The 19,688-nt window shown below is 35.9% G+C and overlaps 1 protein-coding gene across 5 annotated transcripts in view; it reads left to right on the top strand.

Annotated features, from left to right (window-relative positions):
- Positions 1-19,688, top strand: part of SCAPER (S-phase cyclin A associated protein in the ER) — a 165,949-nt gene that overhangs the window by 2,028 nt on the left and 144,233 nt on the right. For all 5 annotated transcript variants that reach the window (XM_055715699.1, XM_055715701.1, XM_005442654.4 and 2 more), the window contains exons 2-5: positions 18-93; positions 1,904-2,021; positions 9,116-9,186; positions 15,821-16,018. In XM_055715699.1, the coding sequence (XP_055571674.1) occupies positions 18-93; positions 1,904-2,021; positions 9,116-9,186; positions 15,821-16,018 (463 nt within the window). The remainder of the gene's footprint in view (positions 1-17; positions 94-1,903; positions 2,022-9,115; positions 9,187-15,820; positions 16,019-19,688) is intronic.

Raw genomic sequence — 19,688 nt, 5'->3', positions numbered from 1 at the left:
CATTTATTTTGACACAGGTATGAAAACTCAATGGGGTCATCCAAAAATGTAATAAGTGAGCCTGTTGATGTGGAGGAAGGCTATAACATAATGGTAAGACATTCAGCTGTTATAACTATGGTAGGATTTTTCCTACTGAAAGAAAAAACTAGTTTTTCTTGTTGGGATTAATTGATAGATCGATTCATTTGTACGTTCTCTGAAAGTATTGATTCTAGAAACTGAATTAATTCAATTTATTAATGCCATGATGAGAAACCTTCAAAAAACGAACTTTACTGTAGAAGGAATTTGAGTATTACCTCTGGTTTGGATTGTTTCTATTTATGTTAGTATATAGAGGTTTTTGCACTTTAAGATACTTGTTTTGGCTGATTCCCATTTTAAACAGATTTCACCCAACTTGCATTCCAGTGTAAGTGCATAATGTTTAGTTACACCAATAGAGTGATACTCTTTGAAGTAGCTGAGGTTAGAGCTGAAGTAATTTCTTTGAGAATGCAATGGATGAAATGGATGGGTTTGTTTATAGCAAGGTATTTTTATATATATGAACAGTTTAGTACAGATACTGTTTTTTAATGTGCTTTGCTCGGGTTTCTTTGGACCAAAATACTTAATTTGCTTTATTTCATTATGCTTTCCAAAAACTCACTTATATAGCAGTGCTATTTTTTTTTTTCTTGCTTTTCATTGTATTACATGGTAATATCTCTAGGTAGGTCTGTGGAGCACTAGATGGCACACTGTGGCTTTGAAACAAGCAACTGAGGACATCTGTATGAGAGAAACCTAAGTTATATCCTACTGTATAAGCATTGAAGTAAAAGCAGTTTCTCATTTGTGTTGGTTTTCCTACAACCTTAATAAATTACAGCCACTTTTCTGCTATATTCAGTTTTACTGTATTTTCTTTGTAAAGATGTACTGGTACAATAAAACAAAGTGGTTGCAGGCTTGAGTCCTCTGATGGTAAGAATGAAAAGAGGAGACATAAGTCTTCTGATGAGTGCTATAGAAAGTCAGCCTGTCCGTGCCTGAAGTGAAGTTTAGATTTATGCAACTTCTTTGTGGTTAAGTTTGACAGTATTTAAAGGTAACTTGGTCAGCAGTTTTGTGCTATTGTGGTATGTGAATTTATCTTTACAGTATATAGTTTGGCTTAGTTTCAAATTATTTTCTGAGGAATAACTCAATACTCTGTAGAAGAGGCAAGATTTTATCTAATTGACATCTGTCAGTTGATACAAGTATTTCTTAATACATTCGGTTTCAAATGTCTTAGGATGGTGTGTTTTTCAAGTGCAAAGAAGTATGTCTATTAGGTAAGCAAAGTTCATCTTCAGTGTCTCTCATTGTTTTTGATCATCTGCAGCTTTATAGTAACAACAGCTAACTTCGGTTGCCAGAAAATACTTTCTGGGTTCCTGTCTTCTCAGTAAAATAGAGGTGGTTTTTTTTAATAAATATTTCAGATTATTCTGATAGATCTTGTGCCTTTCTCCAGGTTCTCTCCAGTAAGCTAACATGTGCAGTTTGGTCTCATGCAGCTTTTATCTTGAATAATAAGTTATGACTAACACAAGGTAACAAAAACATCTGTGGAGTCTACTCTGATGCTCTAGCAGCATTGACAATCAATTAAATGAAGGTTAAAAATGTGTGTCGTAGACATATCCACACTGAGGGCTGGGTAGTAACTCTCATGTCATATTGATGAATCAGTTTGCTTATGCAGAAAAATGGTTCTGCAAATTAATATGTATACCTGTTTTGGATATTTGAGGAAAATTCAGGAACTGCGCACCCCATTTTGAATGGTTTAACCATATATTGGATGAAATTAGCATGTCAAAACAAAAATTTAGATGGTTTTTTCCATCACTGTATTTCTTGTTTTCAGGCTTCTTTTCAACGTTCTAATAGCCATGACAAAGTGAGGAAAATAGTTGCAGAAGAAGGACGTACAGCAAGGAACCTAATTGCATGGAGTGTTCCACTGGAAAACAAGGATGATGATGGTATGTATTCAGCAGTCTTCCACCAGCTTTTTCTACTTCCATCCCTATATTCACTGGAGTTGCTTGCCTGGAAACATGTTTCTTACAGAGGATTTCTTTATTGAAAAAAAAAAAGAAGAGGAAAATAAAAGGTGATGTTTAGTGTACTTGGTATAGTTTTAAAGCTTTTTTCCAAAATGCACCCTGCAATTGACAGATCGCTTTATAAAACCTTCACAGCGATAGATTAAAAACTGTTTTCATTCTGTCTGTAAGCAATCTCTAAGGCTGTTCTGTTTTGCTGATACTATCAACGTACTTGCATAATATAATACTGTTGTCTTAAACTGACCTCTTCTAACTTGGGAGTTCAGAATTGTAGGGATGGCTTAGAACAATCCAACAAATTCTCTCTATGCTCTAAAACAAGTAAGTTTGGAAGTATCACTTCAGTCTTTGGTAAACATCTGTGAAGAATCTGTAAGGAAGGGGATATGGGGAGACAGTTTTCCACAGTGCAAGTCCTCAGAACAGTTTTGTTACTGTTGGAATATTCTCTTGTGTTATGATGACTTAAGGAGCCAGGAATTGACTTCAATTTTTATACTATTCAAGCTGTTCCAGATATCGGAATGCTGTTTGTAGGACTTCATCTCAAGTATTTTTGTAGCTCAGTCTCTGTGCAGGTGCTGCTGCTTTTGAGACTTAGGCAAGAGTGTTAGAAGTAAATTATTATTTTTTCTTTTTTTGCTGTGAAGGTGGTTGAACACTGGAACAAGTTGCCTAGAGAAACTGTGGGCAGTCTTCATCCTTAGAGATGCTCAAAACCTGGCTGGACATAGGCCTGGGCAGCCTGCTGTAGTTGACCCTGTTTAAGCAGGGAGGTTGGGCAGATCTCTAGCAGTTTCTTCCAACCTCAGCTGTTCTGTGATTCTGCCAGTGGAGAAGATACTTTACACAAAGTTATGTCTAAGTTAGAAGATAATTAACCCTTATGTTTGAAGCAAACTGACGCAAAGTTGTAACTGTCTGTAGCTTTAAGATGTATTTGTGATATTAATTTTTTTTAAAGCTGAAAAATCTGAAGTCACAGAAGACAATGAAAGACAGTGGGTTGCTTGAAACCTATTTATATGTTTGTACATGGACAAACGGAATCGAAATGTAGAACCTATAAGGTCTCATTAAGGAAGCTGCATTCATTTCAGAAGGCATAGCTGTACCTCTGTTGAACAGTGACAAGCAGAATGACAGTTAATTTACATTACATCCTAAACCTAATTACAAGCATCCACATTTACAAGCTTTGGTTTCAGATTCTGACCCTTTCACTTCAGTGTTGTCCCAGCTGTCTTAGTACATTTTGTATAGCAGCATTTTTAGTAAGCACTAGCTGGTCAGCAGGAAAACATATACTGGAATCTTTGTTATCTACACGTAGGAATAGAAAATAGAAATAAATTTAAGACTTGAGCATAATTTGAGCAAGTAGAATGCATACCTCACAGCTTTGGATTTTATGCAACAGCTACTGAGTTTATTATCGTGAATATGTGAGTTTTTAGGTGGGCCAGTTCTGTGTTCTTGTGACAACTTTGTTTATGTCTGTCTCTGGAAGATGCATTTATCTGTTTGCTAGTCTTACATTTGCTTGCATATTCTTCCATGTGTTAGTAGATCCACTGATGTTGGACTAGTCACATGTCATTTACGCAGAATAGAATTGGGGGCCAAAGTATTTCTAGTTTCTAAATTACACTTTTGGGGAGGTAATAGTATGAATGAGTGTATGCAAAAGGAACATGGAGTATGTTTCTCCCAGTATTTTTTGAGCTACTTGTGAGTTGATTCAATTTCTGTTTAAAGAGTCTTTTTATTTTTAAATGCTACCTTGCTTGTAATATTCTTTTAGAAACTTGCAAGTAAGACTTGAAAATGAATTTTTGTGAGTTTTAGATGAGTGTCTGCTTTAACATTTTCTGCCGAAACATGAAGAATGAATGTAAAAGTGAATTTTTAGCCTTCATTAAATAGTTGTATGTATGATAAGTAAAATCCAGGTAGCTATATTAATTTCCTTCTTTTGATTGTATCAGCACCATTGTAATTTTCAGACTTTTTGTCACTGGTGCTTTTTCCTTTCTAAAATTTCTTCATTAAATCATAGGCTGACCTTTTTGCACAATACAAGGATCTGATGATGATTGCCTGATGGATAATTTCCCTGTGGAAAGGAACTTGTGGCTAATGAAAGTCTGGCAGAACCAGATCCTTTATCTCTTGACCCTTGTCTTGTCATAGGTGGTATATATGTTGATGTCAGTGAGCTCTGATTTACTTTATGCTGATCTTTCAGTATGTATTTTGTCCCTGAGGAGTGATACAACAATATTACGAATTAGGACAGTCCTAACTCGTTCAGGGTTTGTGTAAATCAGGCCAAAGGTTCAGGTTACCTGAGCCAATCCAGCAACTCTTCTGTATGGAATTCTGTCTTTGGACATTTTCCTCTGCTTGTAATGTTCAGAAGTGTTGCTTTGGCAGTAACAGTGTGTGATTTAACATTTTATATTACATACTGTTACTCATCATAAGATCCGTCCTCTGAAACAGTGAGGGTATGGGCATTTGCTATTACTAGTGGTAGTGTTAATAGAGGGTTAATAAACGCTGGATTCAGTTTTTCCAGGTTGTATCCTTTCTTTTTCTGTTTCCTTTTAAAATTGTGTGCTTGTATCCTTCTTACCATTTAACTTTTCCTCTGAAAGACTTGTGTATTTTTTTCTAGAGGACACGGGTAAAAGAGCAATAACGAGAAGAATTGCAATTGGAATGTTCCGATTCCTTAATGGAAATACATAGTTCTATCAGTAAGAAATATTTTCTTAAAAAGAAGAGAGATTGCTGGAATGGCAGGTGGCACTTCTGTTACATGTTTTGGGGCAGCATGCACCCTTGTTATGTCAGATCTGAAAATGTAGTTATGAATACAGATCAATGACACGAGAAAATCCAGAACGTGGTGGCATAGGTCTAAAAGAGATAGTGACTGTTAACACATTTCAACTGTTGAATTAGAATGCTCCTTCACAGAATTCATTAATATGCAGCAGATTCTGTTGGATAGACTAATTAACAATGCAGTTGACTTTGTGTCCCAGGAGGAGGGTCTTATAACTCTGAAAAATTCACTAGTCTGATACTCTGTCTCCATAATGAAATTTGCATTCCAAAGCTATGGCCACTAATAGCATATCACAGTCACTGCTCTTGGGAAATCATGATCATTCTAATAGAAGATTTCAGAATTTTTACTTTTTGTAATTATTTTACATGCCTAGCATGAAATTTGAGGCACTGCATGCAGATAAGCACTACACACGCATTTTGTTACAAAATTCAAGGGATGATACTAGCAACAGTTAAAACATCACAGAAGCTTGACATTTAAGTGTTAATAGAAGGTAAGTTACCTTTGGAACTTTGAGATGTGTCAAAAAATTGGAAGATCTTCTATTTGAAACTGTTACCTTCTTATTTTCTACTTGTTCAGAATCATTTGAACCCTAGCCATACAGAATTCATTGGTAGATTAAGCATTTCAGCATAAGGAAACATATTTTATTGGTTGAAAGGTACCTGGCACATTTGGGGAGTCTGCAGTATAATCTACTGCTTTAGCAAGAGCCTGATGGAGTAAATAGGTTTTACAGTATGTGATGAAAGTCATGAAACTTGGCTTTCTTTGGCCAAGTAAAGGAGTTGTAACAGTCATGACTGAGAACACTGTGTGTAAGCCTTAGCAGCATTGGATCTGATTGTAACTGGCAGAACATAACCTGAAGGGAAGGGTAGTCTTTGAGGCTCATAACTTTCAAACCTTGAATTTCACTGAAATGAATGGAAATCCACTCTAGTCTTGGTAGGTGAATATAGGGTCATTATATTCTGGATGAGGCAGTGATTTTTGTAAAAGTAATTTTTTTGTTTTGTAAAATTAGTTTTGTGCAAAATATAATGCTGTAATACAATCCAGAGGTGGAAAACTAGAGAATTTTGGTTATATCCATGCTTAAAGGCAGTAATTTTCCTAGATCCTTAGCACTGTACAGTTAGAAAAATCTTACCTACTACTGCTCAGACTTTTTAAAATGTATGGTTTATAATAATATTAGAAACTTCAATGTGCTTCCTCAATTAGGCGTCAAAAATAATCAGTCTCATCTAGTTGTTTCCTCCAGGCAGATGCCTCTGCCTTACTTTAAATGAGGTTCAGGCAACCAGGTCTTATCCCCAAGCCTCATCTTTGCAAAACAGTTTCTTAAGGTGGGTGACTGCACCAGCTGGGCTGGATCCTGGGGTGCAGACTGGTGATATGTAGCAATGGCATTATGATGTAGACTGGCTGTCTTGCAGGTTTTGTACATAACGTGGCAGAGAGGTGACAGAGCAGATTTGCCATACTGTATATAAGAACTGGAGGCAAACAACAAAATGCTTACCTAGTTGTATGCTCAACTTTGTTCAAGGAGATGAGAAAAAATATAATTGAAAATTGTTATCATTCCTGCTGAAGGTCTGGTGATGAACAGTGTCAAAGGCACTGAAACAACATATACAGTTGATCTCTGCCATAGTGAGGACAGAAATGAGAGCTGTTATTAATTAAACTTAAAGGCAGTTCCCACATTTCTCACATCATTAGAAGTATCCAAAAGAGAGAGATAAGAGGGATGATTGTTGAGATGGTTAGTATAAAAGATAGTTTTTGAAAATAGTCTATCAGTGGCTTTTTTTTTTTTGAGATACTAGCACCTCAGCTTTTTGTGACAGGAATTCTTCACAAATCAAACCCAGTGTGCTTCATATTTAATTACCAGACAGAGAGGAAATGGACTTCAGGTGTAAAATACAACTGTAGCTCCCTGAATGCTGCATAATTTTGCTACTTCATATATTTCACATTGGCAACTTAATAGCTAATGAGATGATCAGCTTTGGTCACTATTGTTCTTTCCTTAAAATTCAGAAAATTCCTAGTGGGTAATGCCCTTCATACATCATTGAGTTTCTATGCATCTCATAGCAATGCTGGTATTGTATAGTTACATACCAGTAGTCACTGAACATATGCATAACCATTGAGAAGTGATCTTTTGTTCTCACTACTTGTCAATATAAAAGGACAAAAGCAGAAAGGAAGATATCTTTTAATAACGAGAAGCACTTACTAGAAGAGAAAGAATACTAAAGCTCAGAAACGTGTCTGTTGCTGAAATACAAAACTTTTTGGCCTCTACACCTTAAGAAAAAATTAGTCCTTGCTACATACTATTTGCTTTTAAGTTCGCAAAACCTGTTATTTCTGTAAGTTTTGTTTTCCCTACGTGCCTACCTTGTATAGGAGTGCCTGAAAACTTGCTTTTGTCTTTACAGGGGACTTGTTCATGCGTTTCCCAGTTCTTAGATAATGGAATAGTGTTTTGTTTTTTGTAGAATCTAAAGACTGCAAATTAATTTTTTTTTGTTCAACTGTCTTTTTTTAATGTTAACATACCCATATTTGTAAGCCTCTTCACTGTGGAAGTTTGGTATGCCATTGCATTCCAGATCTTGTCTTTGCAGAATGTAGATCAGAAGAGAGACTTTGATGATTGAAATATTTCAGTTATCATAATTCTGACACGGAAATGATCTGCAGTTTAACCTTTTTTGTGGATAGAAATTTTTTATATGTATGGTAGCTGAATCAAATTTTTTTCCTGGATACTGCTAAATTGAGTTCAGTATATCAATTTGTACCTGTTGTTTTGGCTAATCTACATGTTAAAAATTAATTATCAAGCAAATAATTTTTAATTTGCTTCAAAATAAAGGCCTTGTTTAGTGGGATAGCCAGTGATGCAAACCAGCTGTACAAACCAGCTGTACAAATGCTTGATTAAGAAAGGTTTACAGCTGCTTTACATAACCAGCACAATGTAAAACAGCTGGGCTGTGTTAGGGAATTTGGCCTAAGAACTGTTCAAAGCTCAACTGGACAATTCTGAAATTCAAGAATGATTTCCATGGACTAGGAAGGAGCTATATTCAACTAATACATTTATTTGCTTGGCTTCATCCAGCTAAATATAATCTTGAAACTTTTACTTGGATGTAATCTGTGCTAGAGAGTACTCTTGCCATAGTATTTTTTCTTAACTTTCTTACATTTCTGGTAATTGGATCCTGTGATTTTCATGTTGTGCAAGCTAGATACTAAATTGGAGGAATAAAATGTAAATTTAATTTTTTTTAATTACCCATGAGCAAATTTCAATAAATGAAGACATATCAGGTAGATCTAGGCTAACATAAATTTATCTATGCAAAGATAACTTTTAATCAGTTAAGAAACTGGTGCAATGTAGTATTGAGACCTGAAATCATCCTTTGTGACTGTGGGAATTTAAACTGATTTTGGAAGCATAGTTGCCAAAGTCACTTCATATAAGCAGTGGTTGTAGGCAGGAACATTTGAGAAAGCATTCCAGATCTTAAGGGGATTGACTTAACTCTGTGAATGTTTTTCTCTCTTCCTTTGGCGACCTAAATGTAGGTGAACCACATCCAGTCCAAAGTTCTGTTTTTCCCAGTCTGTCTTGGCAGAAAATATTATGTCTGCTGGTAGGTTGTTTGAACAAGGAGAGAAAAACTAAATACATTTGGGTTTCCTTAAGAAAGATATTCCTTCCCTTAATTCTGTAATATGTAATTGAACAGTCATTCAAGAGCAGACTAGTTTTAAAAATCTAAATAGAAAAAAAATCTAAATAGAAAAAAATAAAAGTATTAGATTTGACACGATATGATTTTCAGAGGCACTGAGCACTTAAGTAGGTTATTTTTGTTTAATGAAGTCTATTTCTTGCCTTTCTTTGCATTTTTTTTTTTTGTGTTTTCTGGCATTATCTACATTCTGAACTGTGAAATATATATTTGGAATATAAAATCTTACAAACCTTTTAACTCATAAATTGTGCCCATATCAGTACATTACAAGATGAGATATGTACATTTTAGAATGCTCTAATTAAAAGTTTTATTGTGGATTAAAACAGTTGCTTCTTCCACAGGAAAATCAAAATGGCAAGCTGGTGGAAAAACAAAGAGGGTGACTCAAGGAGCACACAAGACTGTAAAACAGGTTATCTGCTAATTTCTTATTAACATGAAATTTATGCCATAAAAATGTTCTGTGATATTGTTTATACATTGTTGTCTGAATAATGCATATGTAATACTGTGCATACATTGTATTTTTAAAGCATAGAAGTTTCAAAGTCAAGTATTTAGAAGTTAAAAAATGCCAGAATTCAGGTTATATTCCTCAGCCTTTACTTTTGGCACTTCCTAACTTCTGGAATCATGACTCTCTGGCCTTAAATTTATTTTAAGGCAAGTGCTGTTCAGTAAAATGATACAGGATATTCTCCCTGTAAGCTTGACGCTTACACAAAGGTTGTCTTTCTGCCTGATTTCTAATTTGAGGAAATGCTTTATTTCTTGACCTCAAGTGTTAATGGCTGAAATCAATATATCCTCTTTTGGAAAAAAATTAGTCCAGGTGAGTAAAACTGAGAATTATAACTGGAAAGCAAGTCCAAATGAGAAGTGCCAAGAACAAGCTGCTCATAATATTTTTTTTTCTATGTGACTGACAGACTTTATTACATTAATAAACTGATACCTCAGTCTTTCCTCATGTTTAATATTGAACAGTTGCTTTTTTTGATTACTGGATTTAGCTATTATTATGGCTAATTTAGTATTTTGAGACTAAAATTTTGAGTCAGATTTTGATAATAGGGTGTATGGGAGATGTTAATTTTTAGTGGAGAAAAAAGGAAAAAAAAAAAGAAAAAATGTTCTGCTTTCATAGAGATGTATTTGCATCTTTAAAATAGAGGCATGTTATTTTCCCAGTTTAGTTTAGCAGCTATGAACCTTGTCTTCTCCCTTTGTGTATTAAATATAAAAATGCTGTGTATCCCAGTTTTCTTTTTCTGTGAGGGTGGGATTTTATTGATGTAAGGGTTTACCCTCAGAACCTTTTGGGTGTAAAAGTAATGTACTGCATAGTTTGGGCTCTGTTTATTTTAGTCATTTGGGATTATTTAAATACTAGGTTTTCAGGAAAATACTTGATCGTTACTCAGTAGCTCTGTGTGGGATCGCTATACTAAACCTGCGTTGTAGAAGCAGCGTATTTGTGGTGGGTATAGTTAAGGTTTGAAATTGGCTGCTGAGTGCCTGTGCATCTTGGCACTTCAGTTTGGCATTCAGCACCTTTATTTCTACTGCGTTTTAGACACTGGATACTGCTGTAAATTGGTGAGGTTTTTTGTTAACTCATGTTGAGCCTTCAGTTCTGATTTTCTTTTACATATAAGTGAGCCACTGATCTCAAAGAAAATACTTTCAAAAACTCTTTCGTATGATCTTATCAACCTCATCTTCCTCTCAGTTTGGCACTGGCAAATCTACATTCAGTGAATTTTGGCATCCTGAGGATAAGTATACACTTCGTACTTGCCAGAACTCCAAGGCAAGTTACTGAAACTATTTTGGGGTGAGGGGAAGAGATTCAGTTTTAACATTACTTTCATCATCCACACTGAGTTACTTGACATGTAAGAAGGAATAGACCCATGTTTCTTAACTTCAAAAGCACAGAAGCTTTCCATTTTCTGCAGCTGAAAGTTTGAACTATCACTATGAGGGAGACTATATGAACTAGCCCCTCTGAATTTTTGCTGTTCTTAGGTGGGTTTTTTGCTCTTGTGAGGGCAAACTTCATTGTAGGCCTCCTAGATCATGTCTATGGAAGCCATCATCACACTTCGGGTAAACATGCATAGCATTTGAGGGTAAGGCCAAGACAAGCTATTTTTTGGTGCGTTTGAATCCACTGATTATTTTCTTATTTTTTTAACATGCAATGGTCTGCAAAGTTGTTGAAGACAGGTTAAATTTTGGGTAGGTGTATTGTCAAAGGCTAAGGACTCTGAGATTGCTTAGAAGATACAGAAGTAAGTACTTATATCCTGTTAAGAATGATCTGTAGAAATTTGCAGGACTGGAGCTTTAGAACTCTGTTCATCTGTGTCTTTGCGTCTTGCCAGTAGAAAGAGGCTTGTGCCTCAACTACTAACAAAAGTGAAAATTCTGATAAGAGTTAGTTGAAAGCGCTAGGCACAAAGATGTAGGTGGAGTTTAAGTGGCTTGGGTATAACTCCTTCTTGGTGAAGATACAGTATCATTGCCTTATCGTTCTTCAGACTACACTGTTAGAAATAACTTTGTCCTGTGCCCATACGTTACCTCAGAATACCAGAGAGCTTGAGAGATGATCGTGTCTGGAAATTGAGTTTCACTACTGCGTCACTGTCAACCTGAGGTTGACACTGAAAATTATGATCTGGTCATAAGTACATATTTGTAATAAATACTGCTTAATTAAAACTTAATACCAGGAAGGATGAATAAGAATAATAAAGCTATATCTGTACATCAGTACAGAAACTAGTCTTGAGAAGTCTGTACCTGATCCAGCATTTCTTGCTTTCTATAGTGAAAGGTTAGTTCGATTCATTAGAAAGTCTACTTAAGATGCTTACAAGTAAAGGTTCTGCGGAACAATGTACAGATTAACCCATAAATCCTGTTTGCATTAAACATTTGTACAGAATATAGCAGTCTGTGTAAAATAGTAGTGTCTTTGTATTAAAAATAGTGTTTGCTGCAACCCTTAAATTTAGGTGAGGACTGGCTTTCATTTCAGTAAAGTTGATGCCAGTCAAACTTAATTGCAAGTAGCTTATCTGAGTTTGATCTTTCTTTTTTCATGGCATTTCTGGAGGCTGAAGTACCAAACATGGGACATGATTTGGGTTCTTCTCTGAAAATTGACTTATATTTCCTTGAGTGATAGATGCCAGGCTGTGACAAATTTAAATGTACAGTATTAGAACTAACTTGTATCAGGAACTTAAATATTATTTCTATTAGCTAACCACGAACGTAATGCCTGCCTGCTTATGTGATCGTGTTTACATGAAATTTGCTAATTTAGGAGTTTGCATCCTTTCAAGGGTATTCTGGAATATGAGTAACTGTAAATGTTGCTTAGGGTTTAGACACTAGAAATCTGCTTACAGGGGTAAAAATGGAACTGCCACAATTTAGAGTAGTTAACACAGTTCAGCATGCTGTTTTCCTGGTTAAAATGTGGCTGACATAAAAGAGAGATGATAAATCAATGCCAAATATATGAATAACATTTATTGCTAAATATCAAAACATATTCCATAACACTGTCTCACAGATAGATTTGAAAATCCATCTTTCAAATAGTAGGAATTATGCGTAGTTCCCATTCCAGAACTACTGATCCTTTATATCAACAGTATTAGCTGAATCAGTAGAATACAACATTACTAAGGGCACATTTTGTAAATTTATAAAGGCAGCAACAGGTAGCGCTGTTATTTTAACACAGCTATTTATGATTCTGTAGTTAAGGTTGTGTCATTATAAACTGTATTTTAAAGGAGGTGTAAATTAGCCAGTGTAAGCTTTGCTTTAAAGTTTTATATACAAGGCCTCAGCTAAGGTGCGTCTTGTTCTCCACGCAGCTCTTTAAGAGGTGACTCTTCTGTCATAGAAGAAAAAATACGAAATACTCTGACATATGAAACCTTTCAGAAACTCCTGTTCATTGGTCATTTATGACTTGCATCTTTTCTGAACATGTCTCTTGTGCATACATTAGCTGGGGTTCATATGGAGTACATTTAGAGCATTTTGAGATATATGTAAGGGTAGCAGAGATGTTAGTATGACTGTAGTAAATCAGATCCCATTTTTCCCCTTTCAATGGAAAAAATCAGAATTTGAACACAAATATAGGTGAGGCATTTTGATAGCACTGGGTCTACCTCCCTAATTCCAAAGTGGAATTTTCTGTGTTTGATGCCGTGTGGTACAGGTAGTCAGAGCACTGGAGGAAATAAGCAGACTGGAACCCAGAGAAGCTACTGAAGAAATAGGGCTTCGGAGTTTATGAAAGAGTTTTGCAGATTCTTCGTGGCAGGGTTCAGTTCCCTTGCAATGGGAAGCTGTATTTATGGTGTGAATTTATCAAATAAAGTTCCTAAAATCTAGAGAAGACAGACATTTGTAATGTTAAATACAGTGATTGAAAAATTTGATTATTGCCTACTTTCCCATCTGTAATTTGAGCATGAGAAACAAGGAGTTAATTTACATGTTTCTTAAACATGCAGGGAACTTCTTGTAGTTTAGGCACAATTTGTTGGAATTCAAGAGGAATCCGCAAAGAACAAAGATCCTCTTAAGGAGAATGAGGAAAACTTTCTCTAGACTTTGTACAATCTTTGGGTCTCTAGTCTATATATTTTTGTCATTAAAATGTTAATTATAGCTCTTCTTTAAAAGTACTGTGATTGATAAGTCCATCTAAAACTATGCTATGGTCCTGATTACTCTGTATTGCCTACAGTCTAAAATGACTTCTCTGTAAGAATTCTCTTTCTCCAAGTATAAGCTTACCTGCCATTAAACTAATCTTTTGACACTAAACGTTTCCCAGCTTTTTACATAAGGGACAAAAAGGCTTGAATCCCAGTCAGTTGTTCTGTGATTTCTGGTTAGTGATTAGGTATTGTAATTATAAACTCTGCTTATTGCCTTCTGTGCAGTGTTGGTTTTGATTGTTTTTATTCTGTCAAAAAAGTAGAGTTTTTAGAGTGGAATTTTGCAGTAATCCCTACAAGTGTATTCCAGTAAGAACTGATTTTCGGGAGATCTATGCCACAGTGGACCAATGCATCAAAACTGCATTAAAGGTGCTATTAAAATGAACGCATCAATGAAAAAAACCCTCAAACCCCAGACTATAATAGCATGTAGCTAATATCTCCATCACAAAATGGCACACATTTGGCCATTACTTTGGGTTTACTGGAGGTCCTTATCTGCCTGGCTACTATGGAATGCAGAAGCTTATAGAAGTCTGGCATGGTAGCAGGTTTTTCTGTTTGTTTTTTTTTTTTTTTGCTGTGGGAGAGATTTTAAAGTTTAACAATGACAGTGTCATGGGACCAAGTGCTGATCTGGTATTTTCAGCCCAATAGGCGTGCTTCAGAATCCTTTGCAATATCCGGTGCAGATGAGTGACAGTCTCTCTCTGTCAGGAGATACGTATCCCTATGTGAGCGACTGAGCTGGATGCACAAGGTCAGCAGGTACATAACTTGTGCTTTAACCCCAGCCAGCAATAAGTGCCACACAACTGCTTGCTTGCTCACCTCCCTGCCCCTAGAGGGATGGGAAGGGAAATCAGGGGAAAAGGTAAAGCTTTAGGACTGAGATAAGAACAATTTAATAACTGAAATAAAATACCCGTCAATAATAAGAGTAATGAAAGGGAGGGAGAAGGGGAGAGGATTGAAATCCAAGGGGAGGAATGGAGAGAAAAAAGCCCCAAGTGTGATGCACAATACAGTTGCTCACCACCTGCTGGCCCATGCCCAGCCACTCCCCAGGAAGCGATCTGCAGGCCTTGGCCAGCTACCCCTGGTTTATATACTGAGCATGACATCCCATGGTATGGAATATCCCCTTGGCTAGTTCAGGTCAGCTGTCCTGGCTGTGTCCCCTCCCAGTTCCTTGTGCCCCTCCAGCCCTCCGGCTGGCAGGGCCTAAGAAACTGAAGAGTCCTTGACTTAGTATAAACATTACTTAGCAACAGCTAAAAACACCAGCGTGTTATCAACAGTATTCTCACACCAAATCCAAAACTGCACTGCACAAGCTACTAAGAAGAAAATTAACTCTATCCCAGCTGAAACCAGAACGCCACCAAAGAGGTGGCATAGGTACATAGTGATCCCTCTCTATGCCAGCATTTGTGGAGACAGATACTCTGCCTCTGCTCACATCACATTTAGCGTATTGGTAGTCCTTGCATCTGTGCAGCAAAGCAGTGCTAGATTAGTTAGCCTGCATAATTAACTCTAAAAATCAAAACAGATTTCTTCTAGTTAAAGCTGTTAAACTACAACTTAAAACAGCATCAGGGCACTTTCAGACTCAGTGTAACTAGGAGCAACTTGATTCATTGGCACAGCACTTATATTGGGTTGAACTGAGCTTGTGATGTTAACAATATGGTGAATGGAAATCTCAGTACAAGTAGTCTGAAGTGTGAAAGCTTCCTTTCGTAGCTAATTCAGTGCTTGCTGGCATCTCCTCTGCAGTGTAGCCATAACATACTGATCAAAGGGCTAGCCACATCAGCATTTCACTGACATTAATGCTCATGTATTAGGATGAGGGTTTAATAAGCAATAAAGTTGTATGTAATAACTTGGTGATGGAATATTTGTAGTATAATTATTAGTAAAATGTGATTTTCATCTCTGGATGCCCATACTTGTCAGAGTAAGTTATACAGGATATTGCATTAGAAAATGTAACTTTCCAATGTGCTAAGAGGCAGAATATATTGTACTGTTGTGCATTGTGAATATTTGGTTATAAATGTCAAAGAAACATATTCCGGTTCTACATAGCTGCCGCTCGTATTTAAGGTAAGAAAGCGTGTTTTAAAAAGCTCAAGTCAAGTTTTCAGTTAAAAATGTCTTGTTTACAGATGTTTGAATATATTGAAAAAAATATGTATTGCACAGAAACCCAACCCCTTACCAAACTTCTGGTTTTTTATTTTCCTTTTCCGTTGTATCTTGTTTTTTCAGAGCACTACCATAGACTGTAAATTAACAGCAGCAGCAGCTGGAGATAAAACCTTTGACAAAAGCCCAACAAAAACAAGACAGCCTCGAAAAGTTGATCTGCGAGCTCGATACTGGGCATTTCTATTTGACAATCTCAGACGGGCAGTTGATGAAATCTATGTTACATGTGAATCGGATCAGAGTGTGGTAGAATGCAAGGTAAGTCTTCAGCTGTTCTTTGCTTGTTGTCACATGTCTCTTATTATGCTTTTTTAATACTTTACAGGAAAGCCAAATGAGGAAATAGTGTCTCAGAAACATGTTACTTTTTGATTTGTATTTAGTGAGGGCTTGTAAATAGGAAAACTGATGGCAGCTTTAAGAAGATGCGTTCATCTTAGGCAGTGACTAATTTTTTAAATGTATAAATCTTGTAGGGATGTATATAATGTTATTATATTTCAGCTTTTAAATCAGTTTTTGCTTATTGAGTTCTGATTTTGTTAAATTTTCTGATTGAACGCAATTTTTTTCCCCTCTAATGTTAATGTTCTTTACTGTAGGTGGCACTGTTGTGATTCCGCCTTTTTCACATTCGTTTGCTTCCTGTCAAGTGGCTTAATTATACATTGCTCCCTTTTTGCAGTGATAGTTATTCAACTAATTCTCTCTGTGATGCTAAGAAAGTGATTGGTGGTCAAGTGTAAACAATGTCTGGTTGGGATGTCACTGTAAGGCAAGCTTCCTAGTTTTGAATAACCTGTGTTTGTAATAGCTTGTGCATCTGTTCTACATTTCGTGAGCCATAGAAAGACCATTGTCATTTAATAAAAATCACTCATTCTTTAGAAATTGAATTTATTGCAAGCCTTAAGAGAAGCCAGAAGAATGAATTTGAAATGTTAAAGATAGGACTTATGTTTTCATATTAAACATGGCTAAAAACTCAACACATTCTGGAAATGATTATCTAATCACTGTAAAAAATCACATATATCAATTTAAGTGAATTTTTTTCTTACAATCTGCATCTAGTTCTATGCTGTAATCAGACATGGCCAAATTGACTCTGAGATTAACATGCAAATATGTTTCATTGAACGCAGGTTTGAAAACTGAACAGTAGCTAGAGGATTCCAAATTGCTGATTGGTCTAAACGCAGTTTAACATGTTGTTACTGAACTGTCTTCCTGCTCAGGGAACTTCTCTGGAGAATTTTTTTTGGTTTAAGAAAATCAGTCAGCCTTGCATGGTAATTAGATTACCATTTTAAACTAGAACAGAAGCGTATTTGTATCTTTATCACATATTTTGGGGTTAGATATCATTCAGCATTTGAATTGTGCTACTTGATCTGTTCTTGGATGGAGATACTACATAGCCTAATTGAAAAGTCTTCGTTTCAGTAGATGCTTGACAATGATGTATGTATCCATGTGTATCAGATTACTTGTTTGTAAAACAAGAGGTGGAAAAAACAAAAATTCAGTAAACAGGGGAGTTCAATGTCATATGTTGTAAAACTTACATAACATTTGTGTTGCTTTTATGTTTTAAAAGATCCTTTTTCTCAGCACAAAAAAGTGCTTTACCTGAGTAGCTGGAATATGTGTTTGTTTTACGGTCTTTTGTTTGTGAGAGTTTCTTTCAAATGTTACTGTTAAATGATGATTATCACTCTTGATAAATCACTAAAATTTCTGTTAATTAAGCTATGAAGTATAAAACTGTTTAGTCTGGCACATTATTTTTACTGATGTTTCACTTCTATCAACGCTATTGATTATCATTATTTATTTTGGGGTGGCTATTGTTGCCATTCCAGTCTGGTTTCTACTAGAGGTAGAGTTGTCAATGTGTTCTAGCTAATGAGTTACAGCAGAATATCGTAACTGCTGTCTTCTGAAGTGACTGCTTTAAGTAAGTCTTAATAGATAAGCATATAACATTTTTGGTACTACATACATAGGCTTCAACTAGGGAATGATTAAACATGTTAGTGTGGACGTAGTTTTGAATTTGGATGGATTATTTGTGATCACGAACCACAAACAGATGCTTGTGGAAACTGTGTCTTCCTCACCTCTGATCCTGAAAAGCCAGTGCTTGCTGTTCTCCATCAAATGAAATACCTTGTCTAAGTATAGCCTTCATATTTTGGAATATATAGAAAGTGCTTATTGTAGTACCCCAACCTTTTAGGAGTTCATAAATTAAAATCGTGATCTAGTCTCGGAGTTAATTTGGCAAGCAGTATTTGTTAAGAAGCACTCATTTGATGCTGTTTCAAGAGTTCATATAGCTTAGTAGAAGGGCTATGTCCTGCCTTAAAAATAGCTTCACTCAGTCACTCAGATCTTTACAATCTGTCCATTTGTAACTCAGTTCAGGCAAATAATCATAATTTATCTAAAACACACACTTGTTTTAGTGCCTTGGCTTTGGTAGTCCTGTATACATTGCTGTCATGTTACTCCCAAGCAGCAGGTTTCATCCTTTGTCTTGACTGTTCTGATCATGCCTGGTCAATCTTGCAAGATCTTCTGGTCATGCCTTTTCTTGCTACTTGGAAATGTTAAAGCAATGAACAGAGTCTAGATTCCCTGTTGATGTCAGCTTGGGTGTCCACTGTTGCAAGAAAGATGGCTGTAGCAAGGTTCTGTGTTACTCCAGGGGTGGCTCCGACCACTTGAATGTGGAGGATTGGGAGGATGCAAAGTGATTTTATGCCTCTGAATGAGGCATATGTGAATAACAGCGTAGTATGAGGCATAATATGAATTCTGTCTGGTCTAATGAGATACCTCCCTAACTGCTGTCATCAGTAGAATATCAGTAATGTAGATGTGGCATGGCAAAATATGTTAAGCTTCCTTGGCAGGAAAATAACATCTGTAATGTGTGTAGTTCTTTGGGTTTTGGACTTAGGAGGCCAGGTTTAATGCAGTCATGCCATGTCTTGTCTGTCCTTACATAGTCATGATTTTCGGTCATCCCTGCCATAACTTTTAATATCAGTGGACCAAATTAAATTAACTTGGTGGTCATAGATTTCATGGTGGGAGTATGTGACTAGCTTGAAAGCTGATGTTCTGTTAAGGTTCACATTGCAGAAAAAATTGTGTCAATCTTTATTAAACCAGGGAATTCAGAGAAACAAGAGAAGATAAATGTACTGAGGGAAGAGGGATTGTGTATGTGGTTGTTTCTTGTTTGAGTGAGGATTTTTTTTTGTTTGTTTTAAATAAGAATTAATTGAAGCACATGTCATTGTGTCATTTCTGGCACAAGAGGAATCAGTAAGGACATAATGGGAAAACAGGCTCCACTAGATCCACAATGTGCAGAATCTCTTAGGCTTTTTTTGCTTAGTGGTTTGTTGTGGTGTTTTTGTTTGTTTGTTGTTTTTATTTATTATTTCTCTTTGAGCAGGAGGAGTTCTTAGCTTTTTCCATTTGTATGTATGACAGTACTGGTCTTCTGGATATTTTAATTTTAAGATGAAAAATCCATTTATAATAAATGTTTACTAAAGCTCATGCTAAAAATGAGAATGGATTAACTGTGCTTTTATGTTCTTTTTTGTAAATTTATTATACTACATAGAAAAAGATCAAGTGGTTAAAGTGTTACAAGGTATAGTAACAGACATCAGCTCATTTGAAAATGGATTAATGTATTTCTGCTATACCTGAAGAATTGAGAGGATTTTGATAAATGGGAATTCCACATTGCCTTGTTTATTTCTCATACTCATTTGACAGAGTATCTTTGTTAGCTTTTTTCATGAAGTACCATTTTTATTTTTACTACAGGACATATGTGGGAAATAATACTAAATAAGCAACCAAAATGGTTAAACTGCTAACTTTTCCTTTGTTTAAGTGG

This window comes from Falco cherrug, chromosome 7 (genome assembly GCF_023634085.1).
Source record: "Falco cherrug isolate bFalChe1 chromosome 7, bFalChe1.pri, whole genome shotgun sequence".
In the NCBI taxonomy this organism is placed as follows: Eukaryota; Metazoa; Chordata; class Aves; order Falconiformes; family Falconidae; genus Falco; species Falco cherrug.
The sequence above is the reverse complement of the archived record's forward strand: the minus strand, read 5'-3'. Positions and strand labels throughout refer to the sequence as shown.